Raw genomic sequence first — 17,168 nt, 5'->3', positions numbered from 1 at the left:
ACATATGGAGTAGGACCTGTAAACGGACTTTGATGAGATATATCTTTGGAGTTCCCCTCTATTGAAATGGTTGTCCACACAGTATCATACGTACAAGTCTTAAAACGTGTGCAACTACAATCAAGTAAACCAAATCACTTATTTTGAAATAAAAACCAGAGTGAGAGTTAAAAGATAATATGACCCAAGGTTTCCACTATAATAGCTCGTTGCAGCTACCTCAAGTTTCGACCACTAGGAATTCCCTTGGAACTTACCCTTGACAAGGCTGACGATAACAAACGTTGACCCAGTCATATCCAGCGACTGGACATGACAGAAAAGTGAACCATATTCTAATGAAGCTGAATGAGGGAAATACTTCTGCAAAACGATGTCCTTGTGGTATTGCGAGATGATGTGTCTTTCCTGAAAAATATTGTGCAATGAAATACTTTTATATGTGTTGTGCAACAGTGACAGGAAAACGTGTCACAGTTTTGTAAAGAAGGAATAAAAATAACCCACAAATAAATATAACTTCTGGGATATCTAATTGTCAGTCATTTCTTCAGTCTGGTCAACTTTTGATCGGAAGTGGATTTGAAAAAAAAAAAAAAAAAACGTCAAAATGAGGAAACAGACCAAATAAATGTCTTATGTTATCAATTCAAAGAGAATTAATACCATGTTGCATGCTAACATGACTTAGACAATTAGTTAACAACTTTATAAATTTAAACCATATCCAACTGCTTATCAGCTGGAACTCCAGATAGTTATGCATTAGCTCACTGAATGAGATGCAAGTAAAAAAAACAATATAATTATCATCTGATTTACCAAGGAAGAGATATCTGAAAATCCTCTTTTATAAAATAAAGGATTTTCATTACTAAAAGAGATTCAATGAACGATCTCTCAAGTTGTCCTCAGGCTATAAAGTTGATATGGCTAAAAAGTTAGTAAAAAGTTGCTTATTTACACATCCAAGAGATGCTGAACAACATTTGCAGTCACTAAAGGTGTATTCACACTGGGAAAGTCAGCTAGTTCACTTGCTTTGGTCCAGACCAAATAGAGTTTAGATTTTTTTTGTTGGTGCGGTCCACTTTCATATTGCCCCTTTTGCAAGTGAACCAGCATTAAGAAGTAAAACCACACGTGATCTGAGGTCATTCATTCATTGGACAGACATTCTGGGGTGGAGAGAAGCAGGAAGCACGAAGTGAAAACTGTGAAATATATAACCGATACGATATGGGGTTAAAAATAATAAATAAATAAATAGGCCTACAACTAGCCTATAAATAAAACATAAAATTATTGTTGTTTCATATGGTTATAATATGTAGGCCTGTGTCAATGTGTGGCTTGTAGCCTATGATGTGAAACATAATATTTACTGTATTTTTGCTGCTGGACGCGCGGCTCGCGAGGAATAGGCTCAAGCTGACACACAGCTGATTTAGCCGTGTGTTTGGTCCGCCCCCGAGTGCGATTACTGTATTCACATATGTCTGAAAGATGCGCACCGAAGGCGGAAGTGCACCTGAGTTCGTTTCAACCGAACTAAACACGGCATGTGTGAATACACCCTAAGAGTCTTTTTAAAAGGTTCAGTAAGGGGGCGCCTTTAGTTCAGTTGGTAAGGCGTCCCCCTCCCGGGCCGGGCCCAGCAGCAGACCCGGGTTCGATTCCCACCCGCGGTCGTTCTCTGCATGTCACTCCCCTCTCTGCCCCATTTCACCTCTGTCTCTCTGCACTATCAAATAAAGCATAAAAATGCCCAAAAGAAAATATATCTTTAAAAGGTTCAGTAAGCGGAATAGTTCTTTTAGCTAACTTCCTGTCAGTGACTGCAGTTAGCAGTCCCCTCCCTCGTCCCTACGTCACCACATTAATGCACTGTGGTCTTCAAGCATGTCTTCAAGCAGGGAGTTATCTAGCATCATCTCAATCCATAAGTGTGATAAAATATGATAAAAACCATCAAAACAGACATTTGGAAGGATTTCTACCTGCTCTGCCATTGTAGGCGCATAAACATTCACCCATCTGTCGCTCTGTTTGTGCACCGGCAGTGAGACGGGTGCCGGTTTGCAGTCGGATCCACAAAAAGTTTATTTGCCGATTACATGCAGAGCGAGTGACTGAGAGATCGGCTTTATGAAACGCGCAAACTATATAAGTGATCACTGTATGAATAAGTATAACACTTATATTAACATAAATAAATCACTTACTTCACCTTTAAGTCCAGTTGTGGAAACAAAGCTAGTTGGAAATAAAAGTAAGAGAATGTGCAGAGTCAGGTGATAATTCTCTGGTCATTTGTGATTATTAACAACACCTGTCATGCTTAATATAAGCGTAACAATGTAGCCTATTACTAATTACGTAATCAGTAAGCTGTTAGCTACTTGGCTAGCACATACCGTTACTGAGTAATAATAATTGGGAGCGTGCTAACACATTTGGGCCACACAAATTTAAAGCTGTAACTGCGTAACTTTTTCATATAGATGAATGTCGGTTATATTCAAGCATCCCCCCGTCACTGGGGGAGGAGCCCAGAGAAATCCATAGAAGTGCCCAACAAATGATTCCCTTATTGATTCTGCTGCTAAGAAAAAAACCTGGACGTACAGCAGAAGGTATAAAATCCATGCAAGATCACTGAAAGCTTACCTCATGTAGATGTGCCGACTGTGTTGTTATAACTACTCAGAATTCCTCATAGCAGAAGTTTCGCACTATAGCTTTAAACTTTGATATCAGACCCCAGACACTGACAAAACGTGTGTGCATCTTATCATATTTATGTATTTGTACCCATAAATAAAAGCTGTGTAACTGCAAGAAATCACTTTTGGGGAAAAAAAAATCTTTTGATAAAAAAAAAGAGAGGAAGAAGTAGAAGAAATGGAGATGTGTGTGGTGAAAAGTGGCAGTCCACCTGGCTTTGATGAAATGCAGGGAAATGATCTAAACACTTCAGGCTACATGGCTACCAGTGTGCCCTGCCCTGCTGTCTAAAATGTGCATCATTTTGAAAGATGGACACATATGTACATAAACACGAGTGAGCCAAAAATTAGGCGGTGAGGCGGAGGTGGATTTGACAAAAAAAGTGACTTACAACGTAGCAAGGCTCACAGTACGCCTTCTTCTCCACAGCAAAGAAGGGCTTGCCCCGCAGCTTGGTGCTGCAGGTCATGCAGACGAAGCAGTCCACATGGAAGACCTGGTCCATGGCCGTGCAGCCTGTGCCTTCACCCACCACGTTCTCTCCACAGCAGGAGCAGCGGCCTGGGGAGAGAGGCAGAGGAACGGGAGGCTTAGGAACAAAACATTTAGCAGAAATAGCTTCTGTAAACGGGGTCCACCATATCTAGCAACAAGCCCATTTACAGAGCCTAGGCTGTGTTCTCACACGTATGGTTCTTTTTCACAAAAGGCTTCATAGGCTTAGCTGTTCCTACCTTATTCCAAAAAAGTTCAGCTATCCCTTTAACATGCGTCTTCATATCCTAACGTTAGAAGTGGCTAATCTACATTTCTATTTCAAACACTGGATAAGGAAGGATTAAATACTATAATTATGGGACATTAAAGACACCATACACATCACCAAAGGGTGACATGGACGACATCTATTTAAAAAAAAAATATCAGGCTTTAAATGATAAAAAGAAAACTTTAGAAGTACAACTAAGTCTTTGTGAAAAGGGGGCACGAGTGAACTGATATTATTGCGCCAGAAAAGAGCCTGATTGCATATTGCGGGACATGGCATTTGGATATCTTTAATTGAGTTGGAGATATCTTTAATTGAGTTTAAGATGTCCTCGACTCAATGCAAGTTATCTTCAACCCAATTAATAACACTGTCAATTTAATTACTGGTATCTTACAATAATAGGGTTTAAAAAGATATCTCAGACTGTTTTATTTTTTTTACACATCTGAGGACAGATGCAATCTCTCGGAAGGAAGTACGATACAGTATATTTAATTAATTCAAGTTCAGTTGTACGGATCGCTTTTGTGCCTTTTTCATTTTTTGCTTCATCTAAAAAGACTGATTTGGGGCGATGATTGACACTGAGGATGTTCTGAACAGCGCGGTTCAAGCGTGTTACAGACACTAACCGCGGGAGATAGAGTATCTGATGCTTGCATTTTCACAGTTCCACTTTCCTGTTTTCATATCAAAAAATTCAAACAAGAGCGTAGAGCAGAAATCTGTCTCAGGTATCAGCACAACTTTTGGAAGTCATATGTTGTCGAGATCAAATATATCTGCTTGACTGCGAGGCCCCGCTAATGGTATTCTAATCTCAGATAACTCATTATCTTATTGTCAGCCTCAGTGGAGAAACTGAGGAAAAAGTTGCTTAACGAATGACTGGGGCTGCAACTTTCCCAGCAACATTTTTCAGATCCTCATTTAAAACACTGATATTTGTGATTCTTTTATTACAGGATTCATCGTTTGTTGACTAGGGAGGACACATCAAGAAACAAAAGGAACTGACAGATTGCTGTTGAAGACTATGAGATGTTAACATTTTGAACTCTTTATCACAAGCAGCATTTTGTACGCTAATTTAGCGAGTGCTGCCATCCACAGCGACTTATAACGCGCGCACGGGGGGTGGGTGGGGGGGGGTTCATAAAAAAAACCTGCTATCGGTTTTATCTGTTCCCACAGCCCTATCCACACCTCAATTATGGCTGCGTTACCTACTGTACGGGGAGGCAGATTAAACAAACTAGTGAAGGCACGTCTCGGGGGGACATGTGGGTGTCAGTGGAATCACAAGCAGGGTAATCACTTCATAGAGCCAGAGGGAGAGAGAGGGAGATAGAGACAGACAGAGAGGGAGAGAGAGACGGAGCGTGGCGAGCCTGTTAGTGGCTTTAGATCACAGGCCATCTTCAGTGAGTGGATGAGAATGCCAAACATATCCCATAGGGCTCCCCTCTTTACATAGCGAGAGGGAAAACCTCTCGGAAATCCTCTTCCTTTTGGCAGTGTGTGATCGCAAGGACCCTCAGGAGTTATATGTGCGCGACTGTGTGTACAGTATGAAACACACACACACACACTGAAGAAACATCTTCTCTTTGAGCCAGACATGCCACACATGTTGACGAGTATATGTGTATAAATACAGACACATCCCATACTGTATCCATACCAACAGACTTCTCATGCCACGCTGTGTGCACACTTCAGTAACCCACACCGGAATTCACATGATCTGATACAAAGAGATGCAAATCTGAGGCTGTTCACAGTCAGCCTTCAAACTAATATATGCTTTTTATTTTTTGATATTACCAAAATATATCATATATATAATTACGAAACAATACAATGAGTTGATTACCAAAATGGTTGCAGATTGTTTTTCTGTAAAGCATCCAATTGATTTATTTATAGTTTCAGAATCAGATCTCTATTGTTTTATCCAAGGTCGGATAAGAGGCTGGGTTCTAATGGGGATACCAAGGAACTTCATTATATTACAGTTACTGTAATGTGTGATCGGCAAAATGTAACCTTTTAACCATGTATGAATGTTTTAGATTTCAAGATTAAAAAACTGATTCATTGTTTCAGCTCCATTTTAATTATCCATTAGTCCGTCCATTTCATTCAATGAATTCAAATATTGTGTCATGTCAGAAAGTAGCGAATGGCTGTTATGGTTTAAGCCTACTGAATGTATTCTAAATGCTTGCTTTGACTGACCCCCCCAGTCTCAAACACAATTTTTAATAACTGAAATGATGATAATTGATCATTTATTATCCAGATTGATTTTGTTGTCAGCTAAGCCCATTTTGTTATCCACAATACAAGGCTAAAGTTTCTCCACACATGTAATGAAAATGTGAAGCTTTTCAGTGAGTCTGTAACTTTTCCCACCCCCTACAGTCTTACTGTATAATAATAGAGAGACGTGCAGAGTGTTTTACAATGCTTCACATCAATAATTTCACACGTCTGCGTCGGATATAAGCATTTTCAATTTTGAGACACCACTTCAATTGATGCCCTGAATAATACAGGACAGCGAATTGACGCAACATCGTATTTACCCCCGTGGAGATGATCGCAAAATACTTTCGAACTATTTCAGCTGGGCATAAAGGAATCATGAAAGGCCCCGGCGCTCCCATAGTGTCCCTTTGCGCTGGGAATGGAACCAGCCTTAATATCTAAAACTTCAAATAGCTCCCGTAGAACCGATGCAATGGTGACGCGGCGGGAGGGGGGGGGGGGGAGTTCATTTACACTTTACTCACTTTCTTTGCCTTTCATTCTTTAACCCTCAGAAGTGTCTCTTCTTCTGTTACATGGAAAGTCAAAAGAAGGACTGAAGAGAAAAAAAAATCTTCTCTTCTTTTTTCCTTTTTTAAAAGAAGCACATTCCCTGTGAGCTGGAGAGGCTTAGAATGGTTAGACAATTTAATTGGATAAAAGGAAAAGATTAAAGAGGCCCTGACTCTGTTCCATAAATAATTGATTTCTAATGTATTTGTAGTGGCAGTGAGACGCTGTTGTTTGGGAATGGGGGGGGGATGTTGAGTGGCAGAACGCTTCAGATTTCCCTCAGTCTTTGCCTTCTTTGTTTTTCCACGCCGTGATATTGAAGCGGCATGAAAGGCAGAGAGAGGGAGCGCACACTTGCAGCTCAATTTGATCTTACATCGTCAGAAATCAAAGATTGTGCATGTAAAGAGGGATCGCAAGGAACTTTGTTTTTTCTGTGGGAGACCAAACTTTTCACACAATGTTACTGAAGGATACCATTCCGCTGTTGCAACCCTTGCAAACCCCCCAAAGGCAAAGCCAGCCACTGGAGCCTTGTATCCAAAACTAATAAAAGAAACCACAAAATTCAATCTTGGGACTTCAACTAAAGTTTTGTACTCGGATTAAAATAGCCAATAGATATGGTGCTAAAATAAAACAAAATGCATTCTTCCACTGCAATGTGTTGTGTTTCAATATTAACAACACAACACTGCTAAAAGGAGTAACTTATAGCACGCCTTGATTTCTGACTAAGCGTTTCCAACCTTAATACAACCAGGCCCGGTTCTAGACAGTTAGATTATGGTGGGCCTGTAGAAATTTTAGGTGGGCACACTGGGCAGAGAGACCGAAGATGCGCGCGCAGAATTTTATTGCCCTTGTAAGATCTCTGCGTCTGCTTTTTGGCACATTTACTGTGAATTGTGTAGAACACAATATGCAAATAAACTTTGAGTGTTGCTGTGTGGGAGATTTTTTTCCAAAATGTTAATGAATAACATATAATATACATTATATATAACATAATTGAAGAAAAAGCTTTGGGACTGGGCAACCTGGATGGTGGTAGTCCAGAGCTATATACTATACACTAGGGTTGCTGGACGGGTCCCGGGATTTCGGGATTCCCGTGAAATGAGTCAGTCCGGGAGTACCGGAAATTGGCCGCGGGACCCGTCCTCCCGTTTTTTTTTTTTTTCGTTTTTTTTGAGGGGGGATATTTTTTTTAATAAGCTAAAATGAATAAAACAAAGGCTACACAATATTTTGTGTGAAATGTATTTTTTAGACAGGCAGGCATACGAAATACCAGCGCCTCTACAATAGGCTACTGAAAGTGCTGTGTCCGAGGAAGAGTCTGATGATACCCAAGAATATGCGTATCAGCCAGAGCCAAGCGAGCAGACAATGACCCAGAGCCTTACTGCACATCTGCAGCAGGCAGTCATTACCTCGTTAGAGATGTCACCGTCTTGCTCAGACCTGCGCAATTATGACGCTCGGCTTGCTGAGCGCACAGCATTTTTGTTGTGCGCTCAGCAAGACGGGCTTCATAGTTGCGCAGGTCTGAGCAAGACGGCTCCAAGTCGAACGAGGCTAATGACTGCATGCAATGTCCCGAGCCAGACCAGAGGTATGGGAATGACCTCCACAAAATAATTTCAAAAGAGTTTGCGCTCTTCGAGGCAACCAAAGAGCGACCCAAACACCTGCAGCAGCTCTACTCTGCACTTTCCACCATACAGCCGACGTCCGTGGAAGAAAGAGCGTTCTCAGTTCGTGACAAAGCTCAGAAACAGGCTGAGCAGTGTTTCTTGAAGTCACACTTCATGAAAGTAAAAGAAAGGAAAGCTGGAAAGTAATCTTGCTTAGCGTGTCAGTTTGAATAGGCTGTTAGTTCTGTCATGTCTTATTTCACACGTTAAGAGCAATCGGTAGCCTAGTGCATTTTTTGTTATTTGCCTATCCTTTGGAAAATATTCAATTTAAACTGATTTTGTTCATAGAAATAAAAATAGATTGTTTGAAATACATTTGTTCGCCAAACACCGTTTTTTGGCCATGTTTTGATATTGAACCTCTGTGAAACATTTTTCGTATTTTCTTCATAAAAACACCGTTTTCAATAGGCCTATTTAACTTCTGGAAAATATTTTGCCTAATTTGAATGGCTTTTCTTCATGTTATTTAAGTAGAAATAAAACGTGATGTAATATAGCCTTGTCCTGCTGCATTTATTTATCTATTGGCATTGATTTAGTCCCATTAAAGTAGTATTAAAAGGCAATAATGGTTTCAACGGGAAATCCCGGGAAATCCCGTGAGGAGCTCTGAAATCCCGGGATTTGAAAAGGGGCCATTTCGGGAAATTTCAGCAACCCTACTATACACACTATATAGATATATAGTCTTTCCACTATTGGCTCCGATGAAAATAGTAGCCAGCCGAGGTCATGACCCTGCTAGAGGGGTCCGGGGGTATACCCCCCGGGAGATTTTTTTTTTTTACCTTTTTAAAGTGAAATGCATGAATCTGGTAGCCTGGAAATCCAGACCCTGATATCTTGAACGATAGAGGGTCTGGCCACGATCAATAGTAATTTCCAACTCAAGGGGCGGCTCCAACTCGAGCATTTCAAATGCCACTGCACGCAGTTGGATAGCACTACAACCAATCAGAGCGATGCACAGGGTGACGTAAGCCCCTTTCGTTTAGCGAACAGCTGTTAAACTGTTAAATTAAACGTTTGCCGTTGTCGGTCGGCAAAACAGAACATTCCACTTACTTGCTAATGAAAGATTTGAGTGCCGTCTTCCAAATCGTTAAGGGTAGAGGCCAAAGCAGTCTCAAACTCACACAACATATCCGCAGCCATCTTTGATGATCACGGCTTCGACGTCGCATGCACGTCAGTGTCGTCATCTGGTTACGTCCTCCCCAGAGTACCATATAAAGGGCTCTGGCGTGCCCATATTAGATAGAACCAATTGAAACCATAGCCAAATTTCTGGTCTTCTTGATAAAGCTTCAACGGAGCATGTCCAGACCAACACGCGCAGCAAATTTAATTTGCCAGCGCCTAGTGGCAGGTCTGGGAATGCCAGGCTATGAATCTGGTGCACTTTGAGAGGAAAATTAAGAGGCTAAATCTGAGGAATTTTGTGTGAACAAATAATTTGGAGACACTGGGTCGGATGAATTAGAAGCTATTGAAATATATATCCATAGAAATATAAATTTGAAATAAAATATTATGGAGGGTCCTCTGGGATGGGCTTGGTGCTCTTTTTCTTTTATGGGACATATGTTTCTGTAATATAATGAATTCATTTAAATGCAGTGAGAGGAACGAAGCAGAAGAACTCTGTTGTCCAGTTATCTTTTTTTCCACAGACGAGGCTGAAATAGGGTATAGACTATACAGAGTGCATGGGCAACTGAGGGCAGCCCCATTTTCAAATATTTTTTAAATAAACTCAATACACACTGTGCATGCCATGGACTTGAACGTGACGTGATCAGTTAACCTCGGATTACCTCCCAGATGAACTGATTCAATTATTAAGATATTAACTATTTCGCATATGCCTCGGGCCGGCTCTGCTGACCAGTGACCACTATAAGCGGGTGGGTAACTTGGAGGCGGGCTGTCCTGCCCACCCACAATTAGAAGCAATCCATGGTAATATGGTATATTCTTTAGTATTAATTAATTGTCTGAATTTTATTTGACATTTTCTTGGACAGCGAATGAACAGGTCCGTCCGATAGTGGGTCGGGACTTCCACATAAAAAATAAATAAATAATATATATATATATATATATATATATATATATATATATATATATATTCTTTTTTGATTGGGTGGGCACAGCCCACATTTGGGTGGGCACGGCCCACCCTGGCCCCTGGCTACCGCCGGCCCTGAATACAACAATCATTTATTCCGACGTCCTTTATAAAAGGTGGGACAAATATAGGTAGAGAGTTGTGATAACTTCTTCACACTTAATTAAAGATATAAACAATAGGCCGGCGAGTGATTAACAGCAGAAAATAAGTCTGTCAAACACATTAGGAGCGTGACTGCCAGCTACTAAACTTGCCACGATTTTGTGAGCCTGTTTCATCTCTTTCCCCCTCTAGGTTAATGTACTTTGTTGCTTCAGATTTGCCCCTGCGCGCGGCCCTGACAATGCTGTGGCCCTCGGTGGCCTCAGGACGACCAGAGAAATAGCTGTCATCGCCGCATTTCAATCTCTGAATGCCTCTTCCCTAACCCCCTGCCTTTAATCTCATTCCCAATGTCAGCAAATAGCAATCTGCAGAACTGCTGCGGCCATGGTGGAGAATGGAGGAGAGGCGAGCCTGTGCCACTAAGCATTACTGCTCGGCCTATCAGGGCCTGAGGCGGCATAGGGAGAGAGAGGAGGCACAGTGTAGGTTACAGCTTTTGGAGAAGCAGGTTGGCGGGAGTGTCATGGAGGGGTGCAAGGGAACGAACAAGGCTTGTGAATGGGGTGTGAGAGAGAGAGAGAGAGAAAGAGAGAGAAGGAACAGGTGAGTGCGTTTGTGTGTGTGTGTGTGTGTGTGTGTGTGTGTGTGTGTGTGTGTGTGCAGCAGATGATGCGAGCGAGGAGCTATGTTTTCAAAGATGTCTGTGTGTTTATTTATATGCCCCGCTAATCTGCAGTGCGCACCCGTGTGCCCGCTTGTAACTGTGCCGGCGTTTGCGTGCATGAGCGTGCGGATATCTACTCATTCCCGAGGTCAAACGCTCACTCACAAATGAAATCTAGCAACGTGAGTGCCCGGAAGACTCAGCTGGGCTCGCACGGCAGCTGATCTTGCAAGCCTCAGTGGAGCTGTCTCAACGAGGCAGGACAGCAAAGCGCCCGGGCCTGGAGGGGGAAGGAGGGAGGGAGTGAGGGGAGGGCAGGGGTAGGGCAGGGGGTTGTGGTCACCTTACGTGAACTGCTGCCAAATAGCCGGCTTCTGTCGCCGGGGAAAGAGAAGCACCATGCTGTGGCACACTGCATCAGCTGAGAAACTAGAAAGCAGCGTTGCAAGGTCAGAGGCAGTGCTGGGACAAGATAATGAGTGTAGAGAACAAAAGAGGACTCGTAAACAATGCTAAAAAAAACGACTCCATGTCTTATGAAACTGCCCCCACTGTGCAGGATAGGAACAAATATAATCAAGTACTGAAAACTCCAAGAGCAAGATGACGACAAAGCAGAAAAAAAAACGCTAGTATCTCATTCTCGAAACAACAGAATTAAAGACATTTCAGACAGAAAAGCTCAAGGTTCTTGTAGAATTTCAACAATCTGGCAAATTTGTAGATGCACTATAGTAAAGCATTATTTACATAAGAAAAAAAAGGTCTTGGGAGTCAAATCCACAGCCTCACACCGACATACATACTGTATTTTTCTTATGAAAGGCAGCTATGGCAGATCATCCGTGGCTATTGTGTTGTATAATCTTGTCCTCATGCAGTCATACATTCTAATCCACTGTAGGTGGTATAGTGATGCATCGGCTTTAGACTAGTTGCCATGTCACCAGACTGCCTCGTGTGATGCCTCCCTGCCCCTGGGTGGGCGCTGACCTCGTTCCTTAGCAGCATCAGGCTCTATTCTGTCACAGTGATTGCTTGAACATACATACGTGTGTGTGTGTGTCCACTTGAAGTACAGCAGGGCACACAACAAAGAGACACAAGTGAGGGCCTGTGTTTGGAGGAAATCCTCCGACAGTGAAAGAGGAAATAGACTATTCCGAGTTCAAGGGGCTTATGAGGAGATTACTATGGGGGAAAAAAAATTGGAGACAGGTTCAAACTAAAATGAGCTGTGGTCATGTTGTAGGTAAAATGAGAAAACTGAATCCAATTATTCTATGACGTCATAAGGAGTGAAGCCACACCCCCCATTACCAACTTAATTTAGCACTACCTCCACCTGGCAAGTTAGATTCAAACTGGCAGTCAGATTCAGGGCCAATCAGACTGGGCTTTTTGGAAGGCGGAGCTTACAGAGACAGGCTCTAAAATGGAGTATTTCAGACAGATGCTGAAAAGAGGAGATTCAGTAATGGTACTGTGAGAAAAATAAAGGGGTTTTTGGACACTACAACATGAAAACAGTGTCTAGTAGAAACCCAAATAACAATTTTGAAAAAAATCTGAAAATTAGCACAATATAATGCTGGTTTGCATGCATCCATCATTACTATGAATACCTTGTTCATAGGTAAGCACTTTGAATTCAGGCCGGGAATGACGATTGACGATGATTCCACTACTAGCAATGTAATCTATAATATATATGTCAATATATTGAATGAATATACAAAAATGGGCTTAATTCAATTAAATTCTTATTGATTGAAACTTAAAGTTTTTTTTTAAATTTTAAACAATTAAATGTGAAGAGCTGCATTTTCTGTATAAAATGTTTATAACTTTAAATGTATTAACATACTGTACCCGCATGTTTTACAAGAGCTTTAGTTTTTTGGGGGCAGAAAATGAACCTGACTTTAAAAAGTACGTTGTCTTACTTACACTTAATAGAAACAGTTATCTGTATTGGGGGAAAGGGTTGGCCAAAGGCATTTGGAGACTGTGGAGGTGGGGAGGTGGGGTTGGGATGTGGCGGGGTATCTTTATATGACAAGAAAGGTTTGACTGTGACATACATCTCACTTGTTATGACATGCAGAGACACATCTAAAACGCAAACTCCTAAGAGGTTGCTGAGGGCGACCTCAGTAATATGCAAATGATTTCCACCAGAGTATCTTAGACAATGCACAAAGCTGTCTAAACTGGAAGCCTATTAATACATTAAGTTGTGATGCTCAGTTGTGTTGAAGAAGAAGAAGAAGAAGAAGAAGAAGAAACAGAGGCGGCTCCACAAGAGCACACGCACTGTGTGAACCTAAACTTTTTCTGACCTGATTACCTTAGCTGCTCTGTTCTGACTCCTCTGGCCTTCACTGTTACTGGAGCTATACACTGCCATTTGCATCTCTTCCAAGATTCCTCATGAACATTTCATGTGAGGTGTCTTATAAATTATGAGGGCTCCTTCCAGCTGACACTATGTGAGGAAATGGCAAAGCCTGCCTTTTTATTCTCTGGCTCTTATCATAAAACAAAGGCCAGCTCAAACCATGAGAAAAGCCTTTTTTCAGACAGCTCTCAGTCCTGTGTGGTGTACAGTATGCCCACATGAATCGCTCCGATTATCTCCAGTGACTATCTCTCTACCATCTGATAAGAACATTACAGAAACATGTACGCCACTGCTCATAAATCCCCCCTGGAAAATCCCTGTATAAATATTGATTGGATATTAAAATTTCATGTTTCTTAATTCTATACAGCCGAATACTGCAAGTCTGCGATCACATGAAGGAATTTTAAACTTGTCATTTTGGTATTTAAAAGGAGAAATACAAACAGAATCTCTACCGCAGAATGAACTACACTGCACAAGTATCATCATCACTTATTGTAAATAATGCAAAGCACCTCATCCTTTCAATTATTCAGCTTTATGTCCTGGTTTTTGTTGACAGAAAATGTAGTGATGACAAAATATTGTAAGTTCCTCCGATGCACAAATGCCAAGGCATCTGTACTGCGAGCTGAGTAGCTGTGTCTTATTAGATTTCAACAAACACAGTACACCTACGCACAACCTAAGTGGATTAAATATGACGGATGATGACATTTGGAGAAAAGGCTCTTTCAGATTACTCAAATCTAATCTCAAACTCTAAATCAGGACTAATCAGTAGCTTTTCAAAGAAGCTTCAATCATTGGAGGAATTTCTGGCTTGCAAACCGGGTTTCTCGCAGGAAAAGCCGTTTTCTTTATGGTGCCTCATTTTCAGGTTTTCTTACAGTTTGAGGGGCGCTTGTATTTGATGTCAGCTGCTTTTTATTTGCCTGCTTTGTCACAAAGAAAAAAGGTCTTCAAAGATGTGACCGGGGTAATTGCTGGAAGAGCATAACGATGTTGTGTAACTTATAAGCCGCAGATGGAGCTCCATTAAATCTAATGAAAAGTTTCCTTTTGAGCTGGAATGTTACGTTAATTCAATTCAATTAACCCCCTCTGGACCACTGGAAACTCACTATAGCTGTTTGAGATAAGAAGCTCATGAAAGACATTAGTGACACCAATAAAACTTTGCTACGGGAAGACAATGATCCAGTCCAGTAGCGCGGCTGGAGATCGCAGCCCCACTTTGATTAATCTTGTTAATTACTAGCCTAAGGGTTTAAACAACTGCTAGCCCTCTTCCCCTTGTTCCACACCAAAAAAAAGAGAAAAAGAGGCTTGTGTGCTTCTCTGTGATTCTTTGTAATTACAAATGTCTCATGCTCAGTGAGCGATTGTCCCACAGCCCTCGATACAGTAAAGGAACTGGCCCCTTCTAGAGGCCATTTTAACAGTAAGTGTGGTGGCTATGTACGGTATTCAGCGGGGGAGGACGGGGGCTCTGTGGATTTGCAGAGCAGCCCTGCGTCTGTGCTTGAACTCTGTCCTAATGAGTCCCTGCAGTCACCTCAGTCGAAGGCCTCTGCCCTCATCCTCGCGCTATCTCACAGTTAATTCAGCTGTCGCCTTGTTTAACCACAAGATGACCCCCCTCCCTCCATCCCTTCCTCCACCCTCCATTCCATGAACAGCCAGCCGCTGTCAGCTGGGGACGCTCACGCTATCTCTAACTTGTTCTGGCTACCTCAGCTCACATATGACCCATTTCTCAACTCACATGTCCTTGTTTTACCAGCCTTCACCCAGTCATCCTTAACATTCGCAAACAGTGGCTTGTGCATGCATGCTTGCTATAGTCGTGCACCGAGTTCATGCCAGGTCTGCATCGCATATACATGCACTCAAAAATTAGGCCAACAAGGCTTTGAGGGCCATTCCTCTGTAAAAGTAACTACACTTTGCTTAAGCCAGCAGATCCATCTGACCTATGTTTAATGCGAGCCAATTAAGGACTTTGAATCAGTGTGCACCAACGTGAAGCCGAATATCCCTTAATACCAGTTAAATACATGTCCCTGTAGCTATAATACACCTACACATGCTACCATGGTGTGCTGTGTGATTATGTGCTGATATAAAGCCTGCACAAGAGTCCCATTGAATGTATTGAGTGAGGTATCTAATGGGCATGGGAACTAATTCCAGGGCAAAGGGGATTAAAGGCTAGAGAAGAGAAAGCAGCCGAGGGATGGCACTCGCTGGCAGCCGAGGGGGGAAAATAGAAATGAAATGGAAATGCACAGAATCCTTCACTCTTGAATCCTATTTAGCCAAATAGTATTAAAATGTGTATTTTGTTCCTGGCAGTATATCATATTCATATAATGTTTTAAATGACAACAAAATTAAATATCAAGTCTTTGTGAAAAAAATATGAAAGACATTAGGGCTAGGTTTTGGCAACGACATGATACACATCACGATACATGGCTATTTCATCTGTCCAAAGCCGTTATCTCTCATTCTCTCACTATACCCTGAGCAAGGGGTGTGCTTTATCCTTTGATTACATCGATACAGTTTTAAGACTGGACCTTTAGGACTGCTTCCCTGACTGGTAGTTCTGCGGCTGTGACTACGCTTGGATATCAACAGATAAGAAGCACCAACATTAATATGTTAACCTTGCCTCTGCACTGTATTTGATAGCCTGCAGCCATTTTCAAAACACATTGTTTCTGTAATGGAAAAGTACATTTGTGGCTGGTCTAATCTAGGAAAATCCTTTGTCCCCTTAACTGTGGCATGGGTTTGGTTTTGTAGCACAACTAGTAGTTGCGAACACATTTCGTTTGACTAAGTTAGGAGCATTTTGTTTCTTCTTTAAGTTCACAAAAACTTCACTGTAACAAGTGACAGAGTGAGTGCTCCTAATGAGATCACACTCCCAGCGCTAATGCTCAGATATGCTTTTTGCTTTGTAAAAAAAACAGATGTGCTGTGTATGCGAGCAAAGCTTTCCCCAGTAATAGTGTTACATGTTAACAAAACAGTGACTCATGTGCTAATTTAAGCCACGTTGCTTTTCCTACCTATGAATGCTACATTGTGAGGTGACAGTTCTTGTCTCAGAGACACCAACATGAAAGAATATAAGACCACAACCACAGAAATGAAAACAAATATTTGTTTGGTAGAATGTAAGCCTGCTTTCCGATGGAGACAATCATTCAAAGGGCACCTTCAGTACATACAGAGCTCCAGACTAACTTTTTCAGCACCGGCGCACCTAACATTTTCATCTATAAGTGCACCAGCATATATGTTGGGTGCAACCAATATTATATTTCAGTGTTACCCATGTTGTCATTCCACATAAATAAAGGTAATTCATTATCTTATTAGTTATTATATACATTTTTATTTACATTTTTTAATAGGAGTCATAGTACTAAAGGGCTTAGAAATGTTTTTGTTTAAATCAAATTGCTTGTTTTAAGTGTTTGAAAAACTCATTAAATAAGCAAATAAACAAATAAAACTTAAAACAGAGTATGGTGTTCATTGGTTCTTATTGAGCGGCAGCCCATATCCCTCAGATGACCAACATTCATAAGATCATATGATTGATATGAGGAATAGCCCAATGTGATGCATGTCATATTTTTGCGTGTTGAGGAACACATAGCCTATGCTGATCATTGGCATGCTCCAACTCCGTGTGGCCAATTCATATGTTGGCAGCGCAAGAGGCGGCAGACGATGATCTGTCCATCTTAACTATTGTTTTGAAATGTCAGTGTCTCTATCAATCATATGGAATGTACTTAGAA

At 41.5% G+C, this 17,168-nt stretch overlaps 1 protein-coding gene across 1 annotated transcript in view; it reads right to left on the bottom strand.

Annotated features, from left to right (window-relative positions):
- The window catches only part of lpp (LIM domain containing preferred translocation partner in lipoma), a 157,928-nt gene that overhangs the window by 28,714 nt on the left and 112,046 nt on the right, over positions 1-17,168 (bottom strand). The window contains exon 9 of the mRNA XM_080032954.1: positions 3,122-3,291. Within this exon, the coding sequence (XP_079889080.1) occupies positions 3,122-3,291 (170 nt within the window). The remainder of the gene's footprint in view (positions 1-3,121; positions 3,292-17,168) is intronic.

This window comes from Ammodytes marinus, assembly GCF_949987685.1.
Source record: "Ammodytes marinus genome assembly, chromosome: 8".
Classification (NCBI taxonomy): domain Eukaryota; kingdom Metazoa; phylum Chordata; class Actinopteri; order Uranoscopiformes; family Ammodytidae; genus Ammodytes; species Ammodytes marinus.
Note: the sequence above shows the minus strand (reverse complement) of the source record. Positions and strands in the feature narration are given on the sequence as shown.